At 45.9% G+C, this 12620-nt stretch overlaps 1 protein-coding gene across 3 annotated transcripts in view; it reads right to left on the reverse strand.

The window, feature by feature from the left end:
• The window catches only part of UNC5D (unc-5 netrin receptor D), a 451316-nt gene extending 439665 nt beyond the window's left edge, over positions 1 to 11651 (reverse strand). For 2 of the 3 annotated variants that reach the window (XM_082200306.1, XM_082200305.1), the window contains exon 1: positions 11408 to 11651. In XM_082200306.1, the coding sequence (XP_082056432.1) occupies positions 11408 to 11489 (82 nt within the window). In that variant the 5' untranslated portion in view covers positions 11490 to 11651. The remainder of the gene's footprint in view (positions 1 to 11407) is intronic. The other variant, XM_082200304.1, reaches the window with a different exon arrangement.
• Positions 11652 to 12620: the final 969 nt, after the last annotated feature.

Genomic DNA, 12620 nt, shown 5'->3' on the forward strand with positions numbered 1-12620 from the left:
TGTGTTGTATCACAAAGAGTTCTTGTCAAGAACAAGTTGGAAGACTTTAATCTCTTGCTATGATAATATCCCAAAGTTTCAGTAGCAAAATATGATGACGATGATGATAAGGTATAAAGCACACTAATAATTATTTTTAAGGAAACTATTCCCCCCACTTTAACAGCTTGTCATTGAAAAACAAATGCTTAGAAATTTCTCTTTTGTCAGTCATGACCCTGCTTATTTCTCTTACGATTCCACATGACAAGATAGATTGCAATTTTTAAGTTGATGAAAGACTGGGGCATTATTCGCTTTTTTGCAGGTTATATTTGAATGAAGAAAAACAACTAGTTTCTCTGAACACTATATTTTGCAACCATTCATTTTGACAGAAGCTTTTGAATGAAAGGTTCATCAGTACATTAGCTACAGAACTGTAAGATTAAGACTGTGCATTTCAAAAAACAAAACAAAAAAATGAATCTTGCGTTCTTTCTTCACTGAATACTGAGCAACCATTTGCATGGAGGTTTGCTTGCTTTTTTCAGATGTAGGGTTAAGAAATGCAGTCCTTCACCAGAACTCTGACATGGTCCATTCTACCAGCTCAGAGCTCTACTGTCTCACTGTTTTTTTATGGACCATGTCCTAGAGACCACTCCCTTTCCTCTGTTTCATGAGAGAATGGGCCCAAGAAGTGATGGGGAACATCTGGCCCTCCAGATGTTGTTGAACTCTCATCTCCCATCATCCATGAGTCTGTGACAATGCCAAATGTGGTTGATGGAAGTTAGAATCCAACTACATCAGGAGGGCAACATAGCGGCTACCAAGATATACACCTGAGGCAGGGAACCTCAAAGCCTGGGCGCCAGATGTGGCCTTCCAACGCTCTCTAAATGGTCATTGAGACACTCTCTCTAGCCAGGGGTGTCCAAACTTTTTCCAAAGAGGGCCAAATTTGATGAAGTGAACATGCATGAGGGCCAACCAAAGTTGTTGACCTTTATTATTATTATTATTATTATTATTATTATTATTATTATTAAAGATTTACAGAAGTATGTGTAATGTCTCTCGTATTTTTTCCATGCAACATTTTTACAAACCAGTTTCATTTGTTGAGACATTGGGGGGGGTGAGATGGGGTGGGGGGTCGGGTGGCGATGTTTCTATTTTGCTTAATGTATGTAGGGTTTGGTGTCAGCGTTGCTCGTGCTGTTCATTTGTGTTCCTTTGGTGGTGAGAGAGGTTGGCGTTGGCCTAGGGTGTGGTTGTTTGTTTGTGATTGGCTGTGGTGATCTCTGATTTTGTGTGTGAGTGGGGTGAGTGGGTGTTTTGGATCAGGTTAGCCATATTGATTTGTATGCTGTTGGTGGATTATTGCCATTGTCTTGTTGGGCTGTGTATGCGATAAAGGGGAGCCATCTTAAAGGTGTCTTATTCTGTTTGTCCCCGTGTCAGTTTCAGTTTATTGGTTAATTTTTCTAGTAGGGCTGTTTCCCATGCTATTTGGTACCATTGGTCCATGCTTACTCCCGACAGGTCTCTCCAGTATCTGGTTATAGTGTTTCTGGCTGCTGAAAGTAGGTGGGTTACCTTTTTAAGGATTGAGGTTGTTGAGCTTTTTTAAGGATTTTACCCCAGGAAATAAACTGCCACAGGGGTCAGATTAGGCCCCTGAAACGGACTTTGGACATGCCTGCTCTAGGCCATGCCTCCTCCCTAAGCCACACCCTGGTGAGTCTTGATCCTTAAGTGCTTTTGCCTTCCTGGAATTGACCTTGAAATGTATTGCCTCTCTGTTTTTTCTCTGCCTCTGGCTGGTGGGATCTGGTATTCAAGAGCATCAAGTTGGCTATCCTATCCTTGATGCAGCACCTAAAGGTCTCCAGGATCACCTGTTGCAAAACAATTTCCCTCAAAATTCACCTACAAACATTTGGATGTTTAAATATTCTGCTGCCAAACTCAAATTATTTGCAGAATACTCTGACATTTGATCTCTTTATGTGCCATCCAACAGCACTTGATTTCAACATTTGACAGTTGGTACTTGGCAGCTGACATGCAGCAGCGTTTAGTATTGACAGTCTTTTATGGCTGATGGCTTATGAGATTTCACATCTGAAGCCTGCCAGAAACCAATCAGGATATGCCGGCAAGTATAAGGCACTCAATTTTTAAGGTAACATTTTCTCACTCAAACTGAAGCATAATCACAGAGATATCAAGATCAGTAGAAATAAAAACTAACACTAATAACAGGGAGAAATGGAACAGCTCCTTCTAAGTGTCTATCTTCCTCCAGGTTTCCTTGCAGATTTCCATGGAGAAGTTGACTAATAACAGGAGAAGCAAACATTGTTGAGCCTTAGGGTCACATTTCTTTCTGGGTAACCTTTTGGACAGCAGGAGGTGTGGCCAAAGGCAACAGTGGGTGGAGCTATGAATATTAATATTAACTTTGTACAGTAGCTAGTTTTTGCACATGCTGACACACAGTCATTCTACCTGCAAAGATTTCCAAGGGCCAAATACCAAGGCCTGGAGGGCCAAATTATAGTGAAGTATGTGATGAAGGAAACTGGCAACCACAACATCTCCACCTTCTACGGAAGATAGAAACATGTCATCATTAACTTTGTTTGATAGGATACTCTACCAAGTGTCACTACAGCTTGCCCTTGTGGTCCCTGGTTCAGTTGCAAATACCGTATTTTTCACTCTATAGGACACACTTTTTCCCCTCCAAAAATTAAGGGGAAATGTGTGTGCGTCCTATGGAGTGAATGCAGGCTCCTTGGCTTCAGCAATAGCAACGCGAAGCCTCCGAAGCGCAGAGGGAGCACTTTGTGTTGCTTTCACTGAAGCCTGGAGAGCGCTGCTTTCGTGCGCAGCAACCCCTCTTGCTCTCCAGGCTTCAGGGATAGCCGCCTGAAGGCTTTGGAGCACAGCGGGAACTCGCGCTGTGCTCCCAAGGCTTCGGGTTCCTTTTGCTGAAGCTGGGAGAGCAAGACTCTACTGGCTTCAGCAGAGAGGGAGAGCTGCGCAGCGCGCCTTCAGCCAAGCGGGAGGAGAAATGGAAGGGGCTCCGTTCCTCCTGCCGCTTCGCTGAAGGGGCGCTGAGCAGAGAGGGGGAGAATTTTTTCCCCCTGTTCTCCCCCTCCTATGGTCCGGTGCGTCCTATAGAGAGAAAAATGCAGTAATTTGCATTGCAGGTGCTTTTAGTGCTATCACACAGCAGTCAGGTGGACATCCAGCACCCATGGGAAGCCTGCGGGGGAACCACCTCTCATTGCTTCTAAAACAAGAAGTCAGCAAATTTATACTTTTTATATAGCAAAGGAAGCAAACTCCCCACTCAGTTTGAGATCGCCATTTAATTTGCCAAGTCAGGCTGTCAAAAGAAAACAAAAACATATTTGTGCATCCTTCCTCCTACTTTCTATGTCCAGGCTGTGAGTACTGTTCCTCACACAGACCTCAGGGAAACAGCAAGCTTTGCTGAGGTGCCAAAAAGGAGAGCGGAGGAGGAAAGGTGTTGGTTAGAACACAGAAACTCTCACCTATCCCCCAAGCAAAAGAACTGGACATTGAATGCAAACTGACTCCGGGAAGGGAAACAGAAATGGGGAGAGTGTGGGTGGGACCCTCATCAGAAGCCTGGCACATGGCAAGGTGGTGTTCCAGGCCACGCAGTTCCCATTTGTTTTTAGTGACAGTGTGTCCTTTAATTAGTTCTACCCGACCAAATGTCTAAGATCACTCAAACCTTTCAGGACACAGGTACCTTTCTGGCAAAGATAAAATCCACCCCTTTATGTTTTGACCCTTGGCAAGATCAATGCCTCCATTATGATCACATGTTCTTCCCTTCCTCAGCCCCAGTAAAAGTATTTTTGAAAATTTTGAAAAGACTGATATGGCTTTGTTCATTAGAAGGCCTCAACTGGAGAGTGACACTCACCCTGCGGTATGGAGAATCCCCTTGGTGACACATCACAGAGGTTATAAAGCCATGCAGAAATGGACTGTTGGTGGCCTTTCATCTAGAGCCGAGTACTGCTTCATAAACTGTGCCATTTGATTCTCTTGTTCAATTTTCTCTGTCCACAACTTTGTGTTCTCAGCAATATATAAATACCTGGAATATTAGAATGATTGCTACCACTAGCTGGAGGGCTTTAAAAATGATTTTTTTAAAAAAATACCACTAACAACACACTCACTTTCATGCTTATGTACTTCCAAAAGGAATTTGTTTGGCCACTCTGGGACAAAGGGCACAGGAACTAAAAGCTGTGTATATGTACGGGACTGCATCTGTACTGGACTTGAAATTGTTCTTATTTAAGAATGTAAAGGCCCTTGGCCCATCTGTTTGAGCATCCTCTTCTCACAGTGGACAACAAGGTGCCCATGGGAAGCCTCAAAGCAGTACCTGAGCACAACAACATTCAGCTTTCTTGTGGCTTCCAAATCATAGAATCATAGAGTTGGAAGAGACCACAAGGGCCATCGAGTCCAACCCCCTGCCAAGCAGGAAACACCATCAGAGCACTCCTGACATATGGTTGTCAAGCCTCTGCTTAAAGACCTCCAAAGAAGGAGACTCCACCACACTCCTTGGCAGCAAATTCCACTGTCAAACAGCTCTTACTGTCAGGAAGTTCTTCCTAATGTTTAGGTGGAATCTTCTTTAATGCCGGTATTCCAAAGCATCCCTGCCTCCGGCAGTGGACATACAGGATACCCATCAAGGTTGGTAGCCACTGATGGCTTCAGCCTCCACAAATTTGTCTATTCCTCTTTTCACGCCATCCAACACTGTTTTAAAGCCATACAAAAATGCTGATGTTGTTATTTTTAAATAAATGTCAGCGGAATGTTTTATGGGAAGCGATTCATAACTGAAACCAATTAAATAAACGATAACCTTTGGTGTGATCAAGAAGGGCTCTTCTCATCTTCTTTTAAGCAGGTCTTGTTTTTAAAGTCACCTCCAAATCTATTCTGCCAAATAAACATACATCAGTATGGAAGCCATCTCAGCATTTCTCAGTCAATGGGGTTCAGCCTTGTGATTCATAAGAAACATGCAAGTTTCTGTGCTCTAACCAACCCTCAAGACCTCCCATGTGATGCAACCTTGGGTACCAGAAGTCTGATGGGAGTATTTTTCATTGCTTTGATACCTCATCTTCTTCTCAAGGAGTTCAAAGCAGCATACATGTGTCTTCCAAACTCCACAACAACCCTGTGAGATTTACTAGCCCAGGGACACCCAGTGAGATGCACTGGCTGAGTGGGGATGTGAACCTTGGTCTCCCAAGTTCCCGGTCTGATACTTTAACCACTATACCAGACTGGCTCTAAACATGGGAGGGATGGCAGGAGTGATTGTTTGTAAAGGAATAAGCAGATATATATGCGTATCATAATCATTAGGTAAGGCTACATTACACCATATACAATATGCTGATGTTCTAACTGGGTGCTTTGCTCATGTGGAAAACCTATATGCAGGGCTCTAAGTTGCACATGGAGATTCCAAGAGAAGAACAGCCCCCCACCTTCAGCCTTCAAAGGTTGGAAGGTGGCAAGTACGTGTCAGAGATTAGCACAGCACACAACACAAAGCTCTCCACATTCATGTGTCGATGTTGCATGCGATCAGAACACCCAACAGGGTTTTAAAGGTAAAGGTAAAGGTACCCCTGCCCGAACGGGCCAGTCTTGACAGACTGTGGGGTTTGTGCGCCCATCTCACATTTATTGGCCGGGGGCCAGCGCTGTCCGGGGACACTTCCGGGTCACGTGGCCAGCGTGACATCGCTGCTCTGGCGAGCCAGAGCCGCACACGGAACGCCGTTTACCTTCCCGCTGGTAAGCGGTACCTATTTATCTACTTGCACCCGGGGGTGCTTTCGAACTGCTAGGTGGGCAGGCGCTGGGACCGAACAGCGGGAGCGCACCCCGCCGCGGGGATTCGAACCGCCGACCTTTCGATCGGCAAGCCCTAGGCGTTGAGGCTTTAGCCCACAGCTAAAGGGTTTTAAAGAGCTTTAAAAGTTGAAATGGGGTGGGAAAGAATGAAATAAATTCCTATTTGCTATAAATGAATCTGGCCATCTGCTCCACTAAAAGTAGTGACAGTCGGCAAAGCAAAAGAAACAGCAGCCTCTGGTGTCAAGATTCTACTCTTAAGCTCAAACCCCACACTTCCTCAGCAAGCCAGGCTAAAAATATAGAGGGGAGGAGGGAAGAGAGAGGGAGAGGACAGCATCAAGTTTCCTCAAGGGAACCCTTGTACCACAAGTAATTTTCCATCTTAGTGTACGACAGAATGGAGGGGGTTTTTTTTGCTTGCATGCTGCAGTTAGCTATGGAAGTTATTATATTAGCCAACATTCTGCCAGTTGAACATTCATCCTGGGAAAAATCCTTGCCTCTAGGAAACCAGGAATATAAAAAAGCTGACTTACACCAGACCAGTTGGTTCACCTAGTTCAGAACTGTCTACTCTGGCTGGCAGTGATGCTCCTAAGTTAAAGGCAGCCGTCTTTCTCAGCCCTACACTGTGGTCTCATGGATAACCCAGCAGTTAATGTCATACTTCACTAATATTATAAGCCCAGCCACAGCAGAAGGTGATTGAGCACTATGATACGAGGTTGTCACCTCATGCTTTTCTTGAACAGTAATTGTTCGGGGACAACATCACAAAGGGAAGAAAAGTCAAAGCTGCTATGAAGCCAGCCATGTGCTGGCTTCAAAACTTTGCCAATCTGTCTCTGAAGAAGAAAAATATATGTGGGGAGAAACGTTAACAATATCACCCATTCAATGGTTCTGTCAGCAGTTAAAAGTGATGAGGATCATGAGGTTCGCGCCCTGCCAACACAGGACAGCAAACCTGTATCCAGTTTGCCTGTGTTGCTACATAAACACAATGTCTATTTCCCTTACTGGATGTCACACAGAGAGAAAGGAAAACTGGATGCCAGGCTGCTGTTTTCCGTAGCAGCCCAGTGGTCCAACATGACTTTCCCTTCCAAGAATGACAGGCATTGTAAGCTTGCAAGACAGCAATACCTTTCCATCTGCTTGGCATGTGGACCATCTAATTCTGTATTTTCTCTTCTTCTTAAGACTGCCTAACAAATTCACAAAGGAATCCCATCTGCAGCAGAGAGCCAGACACATTGACTGGTTTCCAACAGCCTGTGCTGTTGCTCGTTGTTCCTTTAAGCAAAGTAACCACAGATAATATCACGCCTGATGAGAAACAATGAAAAGCAAATAAAACTGGCATGTTGGAACATGTGCAAACTTGACATTAATTCCAGCGACAGGCTCCAGTCCCTTCAAGACCTTCATGGTGGGCAAATCTTTATATTTGTAACTATGTACTACTGTTCAGCATACAAATACCTTTAGCATTTTAACCCATTCAGTTTTACAATAGGACTGTGAGCTAAAATAGATTGATCACTCACATATACAAAAACTGACTCATTCAAGGCTTCACAGCAAAGATTTGGTTGAGCTGGAATGATTTCCTTAAGCATGTTGTTCCCAGATAGACACATCTTAGTCTGCCATGTCACATCTAATCATATGGTTGCCACCAACCCCAAGGGGAGACCCTCTGAGGACCCCATTTAAGGCAGGTTTTTTGTCTAGTGATCCAATTTAGATTTATGGGGTATGGCAGGCAGGTCAGCATTTTCACCCCTCATTCTGTTTGTGGATGGGAACAAAAGTTGCATACCTCAAGATTGGTGCATGGCCAGACCAACTAGAAGTCACAAAGCACTTTTTCACAAAGTGTGAAGGAGATATTAAATAGCTCTGTCTGCCCTTGGTACTATTTAATCAGGACTTTGAGAGAGAGAAAAGAAATTGCACTCCAGTACCTGGTTGGCCTCACAGACCCTGACATATGCCACTGAATGAGTTTGTTGGGTGTGTATAATCATAAATCAGAAGCCATGCAAAGGACTATCAGGCAGTGTTGTGGATACAAAGGCATCGTGCAAAGTCACAGGAAGAAATATTTTAGCTGTTACTTAGAACTAAGGCTGTCACCTGATAAAAGATCTTAAGTTGATGAATCATATGAATATTAATGGAGTGAATTGTCATAAGTTTGCATATGAATAAAGTAGTTATGGAGAAAAAAGCACACAGGTTTTAAGGATGTTCTGGCCTAACATCCTAATGTTTCTTAGATCATTAAAAACCCATTGTGCATGTGTGCTTAACTGTTTTATTTCTTTTTCAGGCATGCAATGATTTTGATAAAGGAAAACATTGCAACAATCACAATCAGCTACAGCATTTGCTTAAACTAGAAAAAAAAAAAACAAGATCAACCTGCCCTAAAATGACACCCCCTTTTCATCTGAAAATTTCATAGAGAAAGGAGAACACAGAGCAGGCCTAGGACATTTACAAAAGACCAGGTGCACAGAGGGGCATCGTTTTCTACTTGTCTTCCTTTCCTTAAGGTGGTGCCACTTTCAGCCAGCAAAACAAATCCAACACAGATCCCTCCCTTGAGTGCTAAATGAGGATTTGAATGGGGTGGGGAGATGAGCCACATGTAAGGGAATGGCATGCTAAGGACTTGACTGGGTGTGAGGAGAGAAAAATCATAGCTCAGTGGTACAGTTTATGCTTTGCATGTGAAATGCCGCAGGTTCAATCTGTAGCTTCTCCAGGTAAAAAGGGAACAGGAAGCAGATCATGGGAAAGTCTCTGGGCTGAACATACTAGTTATCTGACCTGGCTTAAAGGAAGCTTCCTATGGCCTTATGAATTGGTGACACTGTTTAGGGAAGCTTTTAATATCTGAAGGACTATTGTATTTTAATATTTTGTTGGAAGCTGCCCAGAGTGGCTGGGGAAGCCCAGCCAGATAGATGGGATATAAATTATTATTATTAATTATTATTATTATTCTATAACCAGATGAATTGGTTAATCTGGCCCATCAAACCAACTTAAGGCTGTAGCCCTAGTTAGAACAAGACACACTTGGAACCCCATTCTAATCTTGGGGCCGGCAAGGGGGTGGGGATGGAGGAAGAGAAAAGAGAAAGGAAAAAAGAAAACATAATTTTCACATGGCAAGAGAACTTAGGAATGTCACAAACAGTCCTTCAAGATTGGTTTCGCTGCCATCAAAAAGTTGTTGTTGTTTTTTTAAAAAAAAACCTCAGGTCAAATTATTAGCTTCCTAGGTTCTATATTCAATTTATTTTAGATTGCCTATAAAAGGTGTGTTGTAGGAAAGAAGGCAAATCTTGTGTACACATGCATACTAATAGGCTAAGATGCAGACTGGCAATGATTAAAAAAAAACCAAACCAAAACATCATCTCACCCTCCCCAATCTGTTACATACACTCTTTGGAACACTCCATAAAGAACTGTGATGGGATTGCAATCTCTCTTCAAGGTGGCCCCAGACAACTTCCCAAACTGTAGCATTATCACTCAGTGGGTAGCTTCTGGGGTTAAGTGCTCCAGCTACAGCTACATCTAAACACTGTGCAGGATCAAAACAATGAAAACAAAGGAAAAGACCACAATAAAGCTAAAAATACTATTCTCTCCCATTAATGCCTAAGAACAAACCCACAGCAAATCAGGTACCTAAGCATCCAGTGGGATCATAAACAGAAATTAAGGTGCTTCTAAAGATTGCAGAGAAGTGCAGCATTACTACACATGGGTTGGGGGTGATTTCAGATGCTAACTATGGCCCACCCTGCTGCATTCATCTCCAAGTGTTCTTGATGTGTAGAGCAGGGTCAAAACCCTTAGCCTTCCCATGAACCACATTTTGCTTTGCGGTATATTTAATATGCACAGCTGCTTTCCATAAACCCAATATAAAGAGCCACCCTATTGGCTGGGAAGGAGGAAACGGAGGCTGCCCTCTGCTCCCTTGATACAGTCAAAGTTCACATTTCATGGAGCAAAGCTGCTGTCCAAGGTACCTAAAAATAACAACTCTGTTGTAATTAGACGGATCCCGGAATGTCTTGTGCCTCCTGCAAGCTTTTCTTTCCCATAAGCCAGGCAAAGCAAGTGGGTTTTATTGTGAAATTACAGACAAGGGTGGTGGTCAGACAAGGAGAGTCTCAGAAGCTGACAAGACTTTACAATCAGCTACCTGCCGAAGGCTTAATTTTAGACATTGAAGGTGTAACCCTGAATTGACTGAAGATAAGGGTGAAGCCCTGGGGTGGGAAGGGGCGGATACACTTTGAGGTTACCAATTTTAAAAATGCTGGGGCTCACAGATGTATGCGAGGGTGAAAACGATTCTTGTTAAAAGATGGCAAATACTTTGATGACATATTTTTAACCATTTCCCTCCATATTTACTTAACTACAGACAATGGAGATGGCTAGCAAGTCAGCTCCCTTCAGGACGGAGGCAGAAGCATACATGCAACACACCCAAGCCCAGTGGTCTGGGAGAACTCCAAAATGTCGCTGTAGTCAATGGGGAGACTGTGGCATCTCAGAACCGAGAGCGGCCGTACGGGGAAAGCAGCGGAAATAAGAAACGGACCAGCGCAACAAGAAACTGACTCGCACAATTACAACGACAAGCTTGCAGCACAATCCGATGCATGTTTACCCAGCAGCTCAACAGGGCTTATTCCGGAGCTCGGCGTGCGCAGAGGATTGCAGCTTCAAGCGGCGATCAACGGGACTTGCTCCCAAGTACGAAGAGGCACAGGATTGCACCGGCAAGCACTTTTGCCAAGTCCCGAGGATCCAGCCACTGTTCTAGGACTGACGGCCGACCGAAACCGTTTGGAGAGCATCTTGCACGCACATGCACACCCCCGAAAAGATGTTCACTCTCAAGCGAGCACACGCATGCACACGATGCCTCAAGCCAGCCCAGCTTCTTCTGAACCCGTTCCCTAGCACTCCGCGTCTCTCCAAGCGCCGCTGCTCTCTGCTGCAGAACCCAATCCGTCCAGAAACCCGTATTTCAAAACCGGATAGGCCCCATAAAGCAGCCCAACAGAGAGAGAAGGCGAGGGAGTCTCGAGGGCAGAGGAGTTCCGGAGAGGATGCCTCCCCCTTTCCCTTCACCGAGCAGGGAAGAAGAGGGTGGGAGGGAGGCGGCGTGCATTGCACCAGCTCCTCTCTCCGCCTGCCTCCCTTAGCAAACTCGCTTCCACATGCAAAGACACCCAAAATAAAATTGGGGGTGGGAAGGTATCCATTCTCCTACTCCAGCAGAAGACAACCTGTGGACTCCGATCAAGAAAAGAAAAGAAGGAAGCGGCAAGGGGGGGGCTGGCTGACCAGGCAAAGTTGCCAGCCCTGGAGCCCCTCCCCATTCCTTTCTATGGGGGGGGAGACAGAGGTTGATCCCACTCACCTCGCAGCGCCCCAGTCCCGGCGAGCAGATCCGGCAGGAGCAAGAGCATCAGGGCCAGCCCGAAGAAGGGCGGGGTCTCCATGCTGCAGGATCCTCAGGGCCACGAAAGGAGGCTCAACTCCGCGCGGCTACTCCAGCCGAGGCAGCGCGGGGCTGCTGACTGCCCCTCGGCTCGCTCGCTGGCTTTCCCACGCGCCCGCAGCAGCAGCAGCGTCTCCCCGCCTGCCGCCCGGCTCCAGACTAAAGGCGAGCAGCCGCGCGCCTGCATCCCAATCAGACCCCCTCCTCCCCGGCAGCCAATTAGGCGAGGGCGGGGCGGGGCCAGCGGCCGAAAGGGGCGGGGCAAGGCGCCCGGGGTTCCGTCGGCGAGCCGCGGGGCGGGGCTTCTGCTGCTGCTGCTGCCGAGAGCCAAGTGGGCGCGCGCTCGTCCCGGACAGCTCCTGGTCCGGATGGTGTCGATCAGAGGTGCGGGTGGTGCTGAGCTGGGCGCGGAGCGGAGGAACCGCGGATGCCTCGGCTTGCAGGTCCCGGCCGGGCTTTGCTTGGGAACTAACCGTGCGATGCTGAGCGTTAGTCCCATGGAAGCTCGTGGGATTTACTCCCAGGCAGGCGGGGTTGGGATGAAGGCAGCACTCCTAGCAGCGTTGACCTAGGACCGGTGCCGCATTTACCTACAAGCTAAACAAGCTATAGTTTAGGGCCCCTCCCCCAAAAAAAATCACTATTAATATACTTATTAATTGTATTTCAGTTCAACAATTACTTTGATAAAATACATATTTTGTTATGTGCAAATGGATTTGGAATAGATACCTATTAGGTCCATAAATTGTTGTTGTTTAGTCGTTTAGTCGTGTCCGACTCTTCGTGACCCCATGGACCAGAGCACGCCAGGCACTCCTGTCCTCCACTGCCTCCCGCAGTTTGATCAAACTCATGCTGGTAGCTTCAAGAACACCATCCAACCATCTCGTCCTCTGTCGTCCCCTTCTCCTTGTGCCCTCCATCTTTCCCAACATCAGGGTCTTTTCCAGGGAGTCTTCTCTTCTCATGAGGTGGCCAAAGTATTGGAGCCTCAGCTTCAGGCTCCATCCTTCCAGTGAGCGCTCAGGGCTGATTTCCTTCAGAATGGAGAGGTTTGATCTTCTTGCAGTCCATGGGACTCTCAAGAGTCTCCTCCAGCACCATAATTCAAAAGCATCAATTCTTCGGC

The sequence above is a fragment of the Podarcis vaucheri genome (genome assembly GCF_965113315.1).
Source record: "Podarcis vaucheri genome assembly, chromosome: 15".
NCBI lineage: Eukaryota > Metazoa > Chordata > Lepidosauria > Squamata > Lacertidae > Podarcis > Podarcis vaucheri.